The sequence below is a fragment of the Lepisosteus oculatus genome, chromosome 1, assembly GCF_040954835.1.
Source record: "Lepisosteus oculatus isolate fLepOcu1 chromosome 1, fLepOcu1.hap2, whole genome shotgun sequence".
Taxonomy (NCBI): Eukaryota; Metazoa; Chordata; class Actinopteri; order Semionotiformes; family Lepisosteidae; genus Lepisosteus; species Lepisosteus oculatus.
The window spans coordinates 21,184,444-21,198,428 of record NC_090696.1 but is presented as its reverse complement, the minus strand read 5'-3'; the positions used below and the strand labels follow the sequence as shown (position 1 = coordinate 21,198,428).

General features: G+C 46.7%; 1 protein-coding gene across 2 annotated transcripts in view; it reads left to right on the top strand.

The window, feature by feature from the left end:
* The window catches only part of stat2 (signal transducer and activator of transcription 2), a 38,839-nt gene extending 25,489 nt beyond the window's left edge, over positions 1 to 13,350 (top strand). For both annotated transcript variants that reach the window (XM_006629444.3, XM_069187322.1), the window contains exons 17-24: positions 336 to 471; positions 1,771 to 1,823; positions 3,143 to 3,237; positions 5,960 to 6,099; positions 8,029 to 8,217; positions 9,100 to 9,154; positions 10,121 to 10,251; positions 10,539 to 13,350. In XM_006629444.3, coding sequence (XP_006629507.2) covers positions 336 to 471; positions 1,771 to 1,823; positions 3,143 to 3,237; positions 5,960 to 6,099; positions 8,029 to 8,217; positions 9,100 to 9,154; positions 10,121 to 10,251; positions 10,539 to 10,807 — 1,068 coding nt within the window. In that variant the 3' untranslated portion in view covers positions 10,808 to 13,350. The remainder of the gene's footprint in view (positions 1 to 335; positions 472 to 1,770; positions 1,824 to 3,142; positions 3,238 to 5,959; positions 6,100 to 8,028; positions 8,218 to 9,099; positions 9,155 to 10,120; positions 10,252 to 10,538) is intronic.
* The last annotated feature ends 635 nt before the right edge of the window (positions 13,351 to 13,985 follow it).

Below are 13,985 nucleotides of genomic sequence, written 5' to 3'. Positions count from 1 at the left end.
AATCAACCTGCTGTGGCAGAGGCTGTATACATTTCTTTCCAGTTCTGTAGATTGCAGGCTGGGAGGATCTGGTAAGATGTGAAAGGGAACATAACCTGCCCCTATCGGAAACATCTGAAGTCTTAGAAATCATTGTAGCATCCACGTGTGATTGTGATCGACGTCATTAAAAATATCGGTGGGTTTTCTGAGTCACTCGGAAACACATCTCTGTTTTGCTCTGCTCCTCTGCTGAAACCTTTGAGTTGTAACACCCCGTCCAGGGGTCTTGGGGTGGTGCCCGTCACCTGTTCAAGGAAGCGCCTAAGTCCCTGTTGTTTCCCCCGTTTTGCCAGAACATAGAATTCTTCAACAGCTCCTCGAGCGCGACCTGGCCTCAGCTGGCGGAGATGCTGAGCTGGCAGTTCCTGTCGATGACAAAGAGGGGGCTCGACTCAGACCAGCTCGGCATGATTGCGCGGAAGCTCTTTGGTGCGTATGCCTCTGCTGGGCAGGTGTGTCGTGAGGGGGACTCTTTAGATACTTTATTGATCCCGTGAGGGAAATTGCAGTGCAACAGCAGCTTAACACAGACAACACAGCAACAGCGTAACGAATGGTACAATAATAATAATACAAACAATCAGTACAGTGAGAAGTGCACTAAGAAGAGTTACTCACAGTCCGGACACACAAAGAACAAACCAGAACAGAACAGCACACAAAAAGTTGTATTGCACAATATAAATAAAAATGGATTGCAAAGGTCGCACATGAGCATTCTCAAAAAAGAGCTTTGTCCTCTACCCACAGTTACCTGAACTGTGTGCGAGTTCAAATACTCTAAAAAGTTAAGTATATTCAGGCCCAGTGGACATCTGATCCAGAAATCCTCTTCCTGGTTATCGGCTGTCTGGGAAATGAGGGCGGACCCTCTGTGTGCAGAATCGCCAGGAGTAAGAAATCTCATCTTTCTGGCAGCAGATCAAGAGACCAGGAACAGTGATCCAAGTTTGAAATTTTTAGAAGAGTTTGTGTGAAGTCTAGGAGAAAGACAGTTTTTTTTCCATAGGTTATCTGCTCAGTGTGTTGGAGAGGGACTGATGAAATCACTTTTTGTTGTGTTTTTTATTTTTAGATTTTTTTTGTTCCTCCACTGTAAATAGAAGAGCCCTGGTTTGTACCTTACAGCTGTGTTTGTATGTCTGTACTTTTTTTTTAGAGCAGCCTGAGCCAGACGTCACATGATACAATACATTTGTAATAGGACAAGTCAAACTTCATTCCACACTTAAAACTGGAAACATAGCTGAACAGAGAAGGTGAACCTTCACCTGACAGTGGCTCGGCGGCCAAGATGCTTCTTCATTCTACTGTGATTTAGCTACCCAGTGAAACTTAATGTATGTCTGGCTGCTGTCCGGCAGGATAGACAGGCAGACGCCCCCTGTGACAGGCCCACCCACCAGAGGGCTCCTTTTCACAGCCACAGCCGCCTCTCTGTAATTCCTGTCACCTGTGATAGGGGGCACTTTGAGTGGTTTTCGAGAGAAAAAAGGACCATCAGTCTGAAAGCTTTTATTATTATTAACTGAAACAAGTGTTTCAGTTAAGAATAATGAAGTTTTAAGGTATTTTTTTCCCTTACTACAAAGTGATCCTAACCTGCACTAGAGCCCGTATTCTTAGTGCAGCTTTTGTTCTGTGCCTTGCATGCGTGGTACGCAGGCTTGCATCAGTCCTGACTTGCTGAGTAGCCGTTTGACTGACCTGACATCTTGTCGCCTGCAGGGAAGCAGCAGAACTACGACTCCTTCAGGGTCACCTGGGCGAGGTTCTCCAAGGTGTGAAGTCTTCTGTTTCGTTTCTGACATCCTGCTTCCTCTGCTGAACAGCTCTACTCAGTCGGGACCCGGATCAGCAATCCCTAACTCCATATTCCCAACTAAGCAGCCTTCCTGTGGTTTTACTGTGTTTTCACTTCAGTCTAATAATGATAATATTTATAATAATGTTGCTTTATTAGCACTATACAATTTCTTGCATTAGGAATTCAACTTTTCGCATACCCCAGCTTTTCTCCAAGGAGACACAGACACACAGACAGGGAGAGAAGCTTGTGGTCAGAGCGCAGGGTCAGCCATTGTACAGCACCCCTGGAGCAGCTGGGGTTAAGGGCCTTGCTCAGGGGCCCAACGGAGTAGGATTCCTCTGCCGGCTGCGGGATTTGAACCGGCAACCTTCCAGCCACAGGCGCGGATCCTTAGCCGCAGAGCCACCGCTCTGCCCATTAGTCTGCCATGTTTTCCAACAGAATGTATAATTTGCTACATTATTACTATTAATCTCAATGAGCTTTGCTACTCTGTGTTGTATTTCTACACTGTTCTCCCTGAGCTTTACTACTCTGTTCTCTGCTTCTACCACAGTTTCACTGGGCTTTGCTGCTATGTGTTGTTTCTACCCTGATCTCACTGGGCTATACTGCACTGGACTGTGCTTTAACCCTGACCTCAGTGGGCTTTGCTGCAGTTCTATTTTTAGGTTTCCTCAAATGGACACATGTAACACTCTCAGACCTGTGTGGAAGCCCAGTCTAATGATTTTTATATTTTACATTAGTCCTGACTAATGAAATAATTGAACACAGTGCCATCTTTGATTGCCCTGAATGCGTCTTCCAAAGCCACTTGCACAGGAGATCAGTGTGAATATTCAAAGGAACAAGTAAAAGGTTTATTCCATGCTGAAAAGAGAAGAGAGAAAACATTTCAGCTATGAAGCCTTCTTGAGAAAGACAGGGCAGACAGCAAAGATTAAATAGCACAGAAGAACAAAAGCTGGGAGAGGGGAGGAGGCAGGAGAGCCAGGGAAGCCACTCAGGAAGTACAAAGTGCAGAAGTCTCTTTTGTAAGGAGCCACGGAGCTAGAGAGGGGAAGGAGGAGCTTCTCCCCCTGCTGGGGAGGAGGTCAAACAGCAGCTGAGCAATTCCAAAATGCTGTGGTACTCGGAGACCCTTACCACAGGAGAGGGTGGAACGATCTGCCATCTTCTCCAGCGTGTTTTCTGGTTTTGATAAAGGCAGAGAGAAGGTTGATGTTTGTTTTTTTTTGTGCTCTGTGGCTGTGTCCCTGAGCTGAGGAATCTGCTCTTTCTTTGCAGGAGAACTTGCCTGGTCTGGGCTTCTCCTTCTGGCTGTGGTTCGATGGTATCCTGGTGCTGGTGAAGAACTTCCTGGAGAAACTGTGGAAGGACGGGTAGGTCGCTAGGTCACAGAGTCACAGGAGTGGGCAGAGAACATGATAGAAGTTTAACTACACAAATACTAGATATAAGAGCAGCAGTAGTGGGCGCAGGAGTACTAATAAGAGCAGGAGTACAGATAGCTGCAGGAGTGGGAGCAGCAGGAGTACAGATAGCTGCGGGAGTATTAATAGCTGCGGGAGTATTAATAGCTGCAGGAGTGGGAGCAGGAATTTTAATAGGAGCAGGAGTGCAGATAGCTGCAGGAGTGGGAGCAGGAGTGCTAATAGGAGCAGGAGTGCAGATAGCTGCAGGAGTGCTAATAGGAGCAGGAGTATTAATAGCTGCAGTAGTGGGCGCAGACGTACTAATAGGAGCAGGAGTATTAATAGCTGCAGGAGTACTAATAAGAGCAGGAGTACAGATAGCTGCAGGAGTGGGAGCTGCAGGAGTATTAAAAGCTGCAGGAGTGGGAGCAGAAGTACTAATAGGAGCAGGAGTATTAATAGCTGCAGGAGTGGGAGCAGGAGTATTAATAGCTGCACTCCTGCAGCTACAGTGGTGTGAAAAAGTGTTTTCCCCCTTCCTGATTTCTTTTTTTTTTCCCATGTTTGCCACACTGAAATGTTTCAGATCATCAAACAAATTGAAATATTAGACAAAGATAACACGAGGAAACACAAAATGCAGTTTTTAAATGAAGGTTTTTATTATTAAGGGAAAAAAAACAACTAAACCTACATCGCCCTGTGTGAAAAAGTGATTGCCCCCTAAACCTTATAACTGGCTGGGCCACCCTTAGCAGCAACAACTGCAATCAAGCGTTTGCGATAACTGGCAATGAGTCTTTTACAGCGCTGTGGAGGAATTTTGGCCCACTCATCTTTGCAGAATTGTTGTAATTCAGCCACATTGGAGGGTTTTCGAGCCTTAACCGCTTTTTTAAGGTCATACCACAACATCTCAATTGGATTCAGGTCAGGACTTTGACTAGGCCACTCCAAAGTCTTCATTTTGTTTTTCTTAAGCCATTCAGAGGTGGACTTGCTGTTGTGTTTTGGATCATTGTCCTGCTGCAGAACCCAAGTGCGCTTCAGCTTGAAGTCACGAACAGATGGCCGGACATTCTCCTTCAGGCTTTTTTGGTAGACAGCAGAATTCATGGTTCCATTTACCGCAGCAAAACAGCCCCAGACCATCACACTACCACCACCATATTTTACTGTTGGTATGATGTTCCTTTTCTGAAATGCTGTGTTACTTTTACGCCAGATGTAATGGGAAACACACCTTCCAAAAAGTTCAACTTTTGTTTCGTCAGTCCACAAAGTATTTTCCCAAAAGTCTTGGGGATCATCAAGATGTTTTCTGGCAAAACTGAGACGAGCCTTTATGTTCTTTTTGCTCAGCAGTGGTTTTCGTCTTGAAACTCTGCCATGCAGGCCAGTCTCTTTCTTATGGTGGAATCATGAACACTGACCTTAACTGAGGCAAGTGAAGCCTGCAGTTCTTTGGATGTTGTTGTGGGTTTTTTTGTCGCTGCGCTCTTGGGGTAATTTTGGTCGGCCGGCCACTCCTGGGAAGGTTCACCACTGTTCCATGTGTTCGCCATTTGTGGATAATGGCCCTCACTGTGGTTCACTGGAGTCCCAAAGCTTTGGAAATGGCTTCATAACCTTTTCCAGACTGATAAATCTCAATTACTCTGTTTCTCATTTGTTCCTGAATTTCTTTGGATTACAGCATGATGTATAGCTTTTGAGGATCTTTTGGTCTACTTCACTTTGTCAGGCAGGTCCTATTTAAGTGATTTCTTGATTGAGAACAGGTGTGGCAGTAATCAGGCCTGGGTGTGGCTGGAGAAATTGAACTCAGCTTTCCAAAGATGTGATAAACCACAGTTGATTTATGTTTTAACGGGGGGGGCAATCACTTTATCACACAGGGCCATGTAGGTTTGGATTTTTTTTTTCCCTTAATAATAAAAACCTTCATTTAAAAACTGCATTTTGTGTTTCCTTGTGTTATCTTTGTCTAATATTTCAATTTGTTTGATGATCTGAAACATTTCAGTGTGACAAACATGCAAAAAAATAAGAAATCAGGAAGGGGGCAAACACTTTTTCACACCGCTGTAGCTGCAGGAGTGCAGATAGCTGTAGGAGTATTAAAAGCTGTAGGAGTATTAAAAGCTGCAGGAGTGCAGATAGCTGCAGGAGTATTAATAGCTGCAGGAGTATTAATAGCTGCAGGAGTGCAGATAGCTGTAGGGGTATTAATAGCTGCAGGAGTATTAAAAGCTGCAGGAGTATTAAAAGCTACAGGAGTGCAGATAGCTGTAGGAGTATTAATAGCTGCAGGAGTGCAGATAGCTGTAGGAGTATTAATAGCTGCAGGAGTGCAGATAGCTGTAGGAGTATTAAAAGCTACAGGAGTGCAGATAGCTGTAGGAGTGGGAGCAGGAGTACTAATGGGAACAGGGGTATTAATACCTGCAGGAGTACTAATGGGAAAAGGAGTATTGATGGCTGCAGTAGTGGGAGCAGGAGCACAAATAGCAGTAGTAGTGGAAGCAGTACAAACAGGAGCAGGAGTACTAATAGGAGCAGAAGATGGAGATGTAGCTGTGTGTTGAGAGAAGACCTCACACTGACAAGTCGGCCCTCTGCAGGATAGGTGAAGCTCTGCGGTGTGAGGAGGGGTGCTCACTGACAGTCTCCCCCTGTGTCACTGCAGATACATCATGGGTTTTGTGAGCAAAGGAAGTGAGAAGGTGCTGCTGAAGAAGAAGCAGGACGGTACCTTCCTGCTGCGCTTCAGTGAGAGCTCCAGGGACGGCGCCATCACCTTCTCCTGGGTGGAGTACTCTGTTGAAGGTGAGCCCTCAGGGCATGAGGGGGGGAGCTGCAGAGGGGGGGTGGGCACCAGAAGGAGGGGGAGCACAGGGCAGTCCCATGGATCTCCCCGCACAAGCAGTTGGCAATGAAGGCCTAGGAGAGTGGTCATCACCCAGCTCTTGCCTTTGATGTAACTCCCGCCCCCTTAGCCATTCAGCCTGCCTTCCCAGCATGCATTGCAGTGTATACTTCAATCACCACATCTTCCCCTTCTCCATCGCTAATGCAACCTCTTGTGTTATTCATATTTGGGGACAGGGAGGTTCTTTGCTGTGCTGAACTGTAATCTTACCCATTTTCAAGTCCTTATCGTTTGTCATATTAGGATCCTCTGCAGAGTCCCAGGGAGCTGTCAGCCTCATCACACCCATTGACCAAATTCAGTCCCCAGCAGCATCATTATTCATTAGAATAGATATAGTTGACAGGAGCTGTTTGGCCCATCTTGTCCATAAGATAGTTCATAGCTAATTGATCCTATAATCTCACCCAATCCCGGAACCAGTCAGACTAAAGAGACTTCAGACTAGAGACTCAGTTCCTTCAGCCTGTCAGTGCAGGACACTCCCTTCAGACTAAAGAGACTTAGTTCCCTCAGCTTGTCAGTGCAGGAATCTTCCTTCAGACTACAGATTATCTGTTCCTTCAGCCTGTCAGTGTGGGACATTCTCTTGACTCCTAGAATGCATCTGCTTTCTTGTCTCTAGACATGCATTACTAAAGGTAGCTCAAAATGCAGGCAGTGATCTGGGAGCGCAGTGTGTGTACGACTGGGTTACACACTGTGGTAGTTCCCTGAGGGGGGCTTGCTGGAAAGAAGGCTTTCCTGTCCTAGGACAATTGGAACTCTTGGCCCGGTTCCTTGTGGGAAGTGCTGATGAGTTCTAGCCAGAACAATAAATGATTCCAATTCTCCTGCCCAGAAGCTCTTGCTTTCCATCTTTACCCCCTCTCATCAGATTGCATTTAACATTTTCATCCATCCATTTTCTAACCTTTCATGGTGCCAAAAGGGCCTAAGAGGTGAGCTGAGCCGTCACCTCCTGGGACCCCCGTTCACACAGGGTTGTATTATCCAACAGGCACAGAGGAGGCACCTACAAGACCTAAAGGGCCTGTGAAAACATTTGACTCTTATATGCATGTTAACTGTACCAGTGTACCAAAGATCTCTTCTTGAATGTGTGTATATATAGCGTCCAAAAAATACATCAGCCCAGCTGTTTTCTAACCAGTTCATCCAATTCAGGGTTGTAGGGGACAGGTGCAAGACAGGGTACACCCTGGATGGGACGCTAGTCCCTATCAGTCCACACACACACACCCTTACAATCGCCCTACCAGCATGTCTTTGGACTGTGGGAGGAAACCCACACAACTTGGGGAGAACATGCAGACTCCACACAGGTAGCACCTCATGTCCAGAATTGAACCCAGGGCCCCAGCGCTCTGAGGCAGCAGTGCTACTAACCACTGCGCCATCGTGCTGCCCATCATATTCTTGTTAATATTTTCTGAATAAAATGTGACACCCCAATACCCAAACACGTGTTGTTGTCCCCCCAAATGTTACAGTAATATTGGGAACCACCTCACATGAGGTGTCTCTGAGAACATCCTTATGGATTCCACTGGGATCTGAAGTATCCGCAGGTACTTCTGAGGGTGATGGTGTGTGGGGACTGAACTGGACAGGTCCACTGGTTCCAGTGGTTTCCAGCAGGAGTGAGGTCTGTGGATTGTTCTGGCCAGGGAAGGTGATGGGAGTCTGTCTCCTGCTCCTCCAGCCCAACCCCCCATACTGCCCCCTACTGGGGTCTGTTCATTAGACTTGGGGTTCCTAAGAATTTTGCAGACATTGCAACACACATCTGTTATCTGTAATCGCCTTGTGTCTGTGTCTCTCAGGGAAGCCCAGTGTGCGCTCTGTACAGCCCTTCACCAGGGAAGACCTCAAACAGATCCCCTTGCCTGAGATCATCCGGAATTTCCAGATCCTGGTGGCAGAAAACGTACCTGAAAACCCTTTGAAGTACCTGTATCCCAACATTCCCAAGGACGAGGCATTTGGGAAATACTACTCGCACAGTAACACAGGTAAGGGATTGGGCCTTGGGGGGGGTGGCGGGGAGGGGTGGTGAGACGCAGTGCAACTGTATGTACAGTGGGGCTCTGAACTCACAAGTGGAAGATTGGGGAGAGGTTAACGTGCCCCCTATAGAAACTGCGGTACCTCCTGGGTACACATTCCCCCCCCTTCCCAGTCACGTCAAGCTGCAGTGGCAGGGAGCATGGTGGCGGGTAGCCCCGTGACAGACTGGTGTCCCGCTTAACATTACAGAAGCGGGGATAAGCTCAGGTCTGGACTTCTGGGTTAGTTTCGCGAGGATACATACAGTAGGAAAAGTGTCCATCCATTGGCTCTGTGTTGAATCAGCTGGCGTTTGTGCGTCATACTGGGAGCAGAGTCAGGGCTCTTTCTGGGAGAGGTCCCTGCGATCAAGCTCCCCCAGACAGGATACAGCATTTTTATCCTCTTATCGAGAAAGCAGGCGCACTGGAAAGGGACGCTTTTAAAATCAGTGGAATGCAGATCTTGACACTTGACAAAATATGACCCTCTCTCCCCCATGCTCCAGTTAGAGAGGACAGCATGAGCTGAGATTGAGGTGGCAATGAAGAACGCAATGTGAAAGCCTCCGAGACTTAAACAAATCTATACAATATATGCAACTGGGATTTCCAGTGCTGTGTTTTTCAATAAGTGACTTCTTAATATGTTAAAGTGATTGTGAAATATTTCTTGCCCTCCTACATACGTATTTTAAAAAAATGCATATATTGGCAAAACCTGATAATTTGTGTAGTTCTGAAGGTTTGCAGTGCTTTGGAAACTCTTTAGACATGGGGTATGTGATTGTGTGTGTGTATACTGGTCTTTGGAGTGGGTAAAAGCATTTGTCCACATTTTTGTTCCAGATGAGAAAAGTTATAAAGACTACCTCAAACACAAGCTGGTCTTCGTCTCTTCAGAGTAAGTGATGTTTTTAGTTCTGTATAGTTTGTGCAAATGTGTTTAAGGCTTCTCTCTGGCCCAAATGTTAGAAACCCTTTCTGACCTGCATATTAGCTCTCTGTGAAATTGGATTCCACACAGATTCCTCCGGGATCTGATCTATCTGCAGCCCAATCCCATCCCATTCCTGCAGCAGGATGGCCTTCAGCTGGGGGTGTGAGGAGGGTGGTGGTGTGTGGGGACTGAACCGGACAGGTGCACTGGTTCCACTGGTTTCCACCAGGAGTGAGATCAGGGGATTTTTCTGGCCAGGGAAAGTGATGGAAGTCTGTCTCCTGGTCCTCCAGCCCAACCCCGCTAGAGGGGAATTTTCATTTAATTTGTGATAACTAATATTTCGGCCAGTAGAACTGGATATGTGAACTACACTTCTTGTTGTCGTGATAGAAACAAACGTATGTCTTCATTTTAACCATGTGTGCCTTCTTTCAGAAGGTGTGAGTGGAGGTAGGTTCAACTCTGCTCCAGGTCCGATTTCCACCAGCTGGATAGCTTCTTATTCCTACATTATCATTGTTTGGTTAGTGAACTAGGATTCAGATTCAGATTCCTATACCTAAATCAATCCCCTGGTGAATCAGTACTATGGGATGTACAGTCCTTCTGATCCAGGTGGACTGAAGCTGAGGCTCAGATGTCTCCAGAGAATTAGAACCAAACATGGCGATGGAGAGACGTGCCGAGTCATGGCAAATGCATGGGCAGGGGGGAAGCCCTGCTTAGTGCCGAGTCATCAGTTGCCTAGGTGTAGTCAGAGGCTTGGTGTTCCTCTGCAGTGAAACATCTTCAAAATGAACGGCTACTGCTGGTGAAGATGGCACTTTCACAGTGCGATGAAGGAGCTCAACTTAATGTCCCTGGGTTTGAAAGATGAGGCTGTAGGCCTGATGGGTAAAACTGCTCTTTTATTATTGGTCGCTTCAGGAACACAGTAGAAGCTCAGCCTTCTGTGGACACAACAGACACTCCACAAGACCCTGCTGTGTATCCGGAAGGCGTGGCGCCTATGAGCGCAATGAGCCCTCTTTGTGACGTAAAGAATGGCGACGCGGACGGTGAGTTGCAGTTCTGCTCTCCCTCCTGGGCTTAGCCTGAGTCTGTCTACTCCTCTCTGGGTGATTCTCCAGATCAAGTCCAGGTGCTAATTACCAGATATTGAACCCAGGACCCCAGGGTTGTGGTTGTGTAACTGCTGGCCTTGACAGTGCAGCCAGACATGGCTCCAAGCAGGCTGCAGTGGGGTTTTTGCCAGGGGTGGGGAGTTAGGAAGCGAGTGTCCTGTCTCGAGTGAAGGGGACATGTTGCTGAAGCCCCCCTCCTCCTCGCTCTGTCTCTCCTGCAGCTGCTGGCTTGACCCCCTCTGACGTTCTGATGTTTGACCAAACGCTCAGCCTCCCGGACCACCCGGTGCAGGTGGAAGGTACCGGGGCGCCCAGCCCGCAGGTGGATCCGGGCATCGGGGTGCCCGACTGCACCTTCCTGATGGCCGACCCCTTCATGGCCGGGGACGGCAGCCTGGACGAGACAAGCTGCCTCCTCGCCTCCGACCACGTGTCCAGCCTCTCAAACTTCTTGTTCGTTCACGAGCAGGCGGCCTTGATGCACCCGTGAGGGCACGCCCCCCCCTCCCCCCTCCCCGGCCTCGCCCCCGGCTGGGCAGGACGCTCCCCGAGACCCACACAGCCTGCCGCTGCGGAGCAGTCCCATCCAGTTCCGGCGTGGCCAGCTGCAGGGCTCTGGGAGGAGCCGGCGGTTTACGGGCAGCCGGCCCCCAAACCCGGCGGAAACTGCGCAGCGTCTCGGTGTCGGCTGGGGTCCAAGGGCCGTGCAGCTGGAACCGGGCCTGGATTGGGTCTGGAACTGCCAGGCGGAGAAATCCTTGTCCGTTTCCCCGGCTCGTGATTCCATTAAAGCAAATCCACTAATATTGCATATCACACCTCAGGATTTACCAGTGTGAGATAGTGGTTGGCCTTAATTTACTCCAGCTTCAGAAACAGCACTGCATCTCTCCATATCTTGCCATTTCCTACTAACCAGCAGTCTTGTGAGTTTACTGTGCCAATCTCCAGTAGCCTCTTGCGCATAACTTTTTTTTTTTAGTTTGTTGCAGTTATTTTCTTATAGGTTTCCCGATGCACCAAGAGATTCAATTGTTATAACAGATGCTGAGTGACCCGATTTCATAAGGGCCCTGCAAAGGCAGTTGAAACCACTGACACAGAGGACGTGTGAAGTTGCTGAACAATGCTCCCTGCTGGCCAGCCTGCGTATTGCACCTGTCTGGTTTTAATCCGTTTGTCTAGGGACGAAGTGGGTCTGTTTTCTACAATGATGGTATTTCTCAGGTGTCAAAAGACTTTTTATTTTTAGCATTCATCTCTTTATCACCAGGTTTTTTTTTTTACATTGTGCACTAAAATTGAGATATTCCCTCATGCCCACACCTCTCTAGTGGGGGCTGGCTGAATAGCTGTGTGTACTGGAATGGTTTTCAAGTTTAGTCAGTTTTACATATACTCTCTTATCTATATGCTTGTTTCATGATATTTTAAATTAGATCCTTGGGGTATGAAGTGTGATATGCATTAAGATTATATACAATGATGATGCGTTATATACAGTGCCCTCTAAAGGTATTGGGACAGTGAAGTCCAAAGTGTGATTTTTGCTTTTTAGTCGATCAGTTTCAGTTTCCGTTCCCAAGACTTGTATGATTGGCGATAAGATTGGCCTCCTCTGGAAGGTTGCGTAATGAGGTTCTGGTTCGGTTCTTGCAAAGCCTTCTGGGACTTGTTTTCCTCATAGGATCCGATTGAGTTAACGATCAGGACTTGCGTTACTGTACAGCTATGGCCAGCTGTAATTCTTCAAATCCACAAACTCCATAATATTTTCCAAAGCTGCAGAATTGGATGAATTTAAGATGCATAAAGCTCATGTCTAGGCAGGAAACAGGAAGGCACTATAACCCTTGATGACAGGACAGGCTGACATCCTCTGGGACATTAGGGCGCAGATGTCCACAGCAAACCCATAAGTGAGGACAGGGGGGTTCCTGTTTTTACTGTAGAGCTGAGGAAAACAGTTCTTTTAGTTTCACTTAACTAAACCCGTTATCTAAACCTGAACACCAACCACCGAATTCTAGAAGCACAAAAGCCTGGAGTTCTCCCGAGCCTTAGTCGAAGACCACGAATGTCAGTAAGTGGGTGGTCTTCTTGCTTAAACAGCAACCCCAGCAAACTCCCAGAATGAGAAACACTTTTCACTACACTATGTTAACCTGGTCCAGTGAGTATTCTGAATCTCCTCTGTAATGGTAGCGATGTATTGAGAGACAGATGTTTAAAAATAAATAAAAAATCAGTGGTATTAGATGTTTTAATGGAACAAGTAATAGGTTGATTCCAGGCTGAAAAGAGAAGAAATAAAACGCAACGTTTCGGCCGTGCAGCCTTCTTCTCTTCCAGCCTGGAATAAACCTATTACTTGTTCCTCTGCAGCCTGTTGCAGCTACCCACCTGAACTACTAGATATTTTAATGTTCATTCTTAAGGAGACTGCTCTTAAGCACTTTAAAATGATACTGAAAAGTTTTTTTTTTAATAAAATTATCAAAGAGTTTTGATAAAGAAAAATGTTTTTTTTAAATATGCCACATCTTCCCACTTTATTTTTTCAATCATCACACTAAAACCCTACATCATGGAAGGGGAAAAAAGGTATTTTTGGTTGTGATGTACAAGGAAACCCCAAAAGTTTTTCACCCCCTTGAGCTCCAATGTGAATGTTTTGATAAGTCTTCTTTTCTAAAAAAATGACTTTGGGGGGGTGGAGAGCAACCTGTATTGGAAAAGAAGATTTCAGTCACTGTTGGTTCTATTTTGAGAACAGCATGTTGCTTTTAGAGTTGGTGTTTGAAGAGATCTTCACGTCACGTCCCAACACATTGTCCTGTGCAAGTCTGTGAGCAAACTGAAATGAGCACAGTCAGGAGGGTGGCGTGTGTGTGCATACTGGGTATCGTCACAGATCACGGTGGTTTTAAAAGTGCATGTGTCCTATCTTTTAAGCTGCTTCATTTGTATAAATACTTCTATCACTGACTTTTCCTTTCCATCTGCAATAAAAAAAACATTTTCCTTCCCAAAGCTGGTGTGGTTCTTTTGCTGTTTTTTAATCTGTTTCTGCAGGAAGCTGCACTATAGCTGCTGTCTGCAGGGTCTCTTTCCTGCAGCTGTCTTTCAGGACTCCAGCAGGTGTTAATCGAAATGCACCTCTGACACCTGTAGGAAGTGGTATCAGCCAAGGGTTAGGGGTTGGGGTTTTTCTCGATCTGTCTACTCAATTCATCAATTAACCTAATTTTGCTTAAAGATTTTTCTTTGCACTGGTTAGGATGGGGGTGGATTGGTTGGCATGGCTGCCTCAGTGCTAGGGCCCTGGGTTCAGTTCCTGGGGTGCTAGGTGCATGAAGATTGCATACTATTCTGGGATTGGTGTGGGTTTCCTCCAGATGCTCCAACATCCAGGTAGCTTAACTGGCTTCTGGGAAAACTGGCCCTGAGGCAAAGCTGCTGTTTGGCTATGTCTGGCCTGCCATGGACTGGTGTTCTGTCTAGGGTGTACCCTGCCCTCACCCATTGCTTGCTGGGAGATGCTATGTTTTCTCCCATCACCCTGCATTAGAAGAATCTTTTAGAAATGGGTGGTTGGATCCTTTACCCTTGATAACTCAAAGCATTCATTTAATAATTAGAACAGTGTTTCCCCATCCTCCAATCCT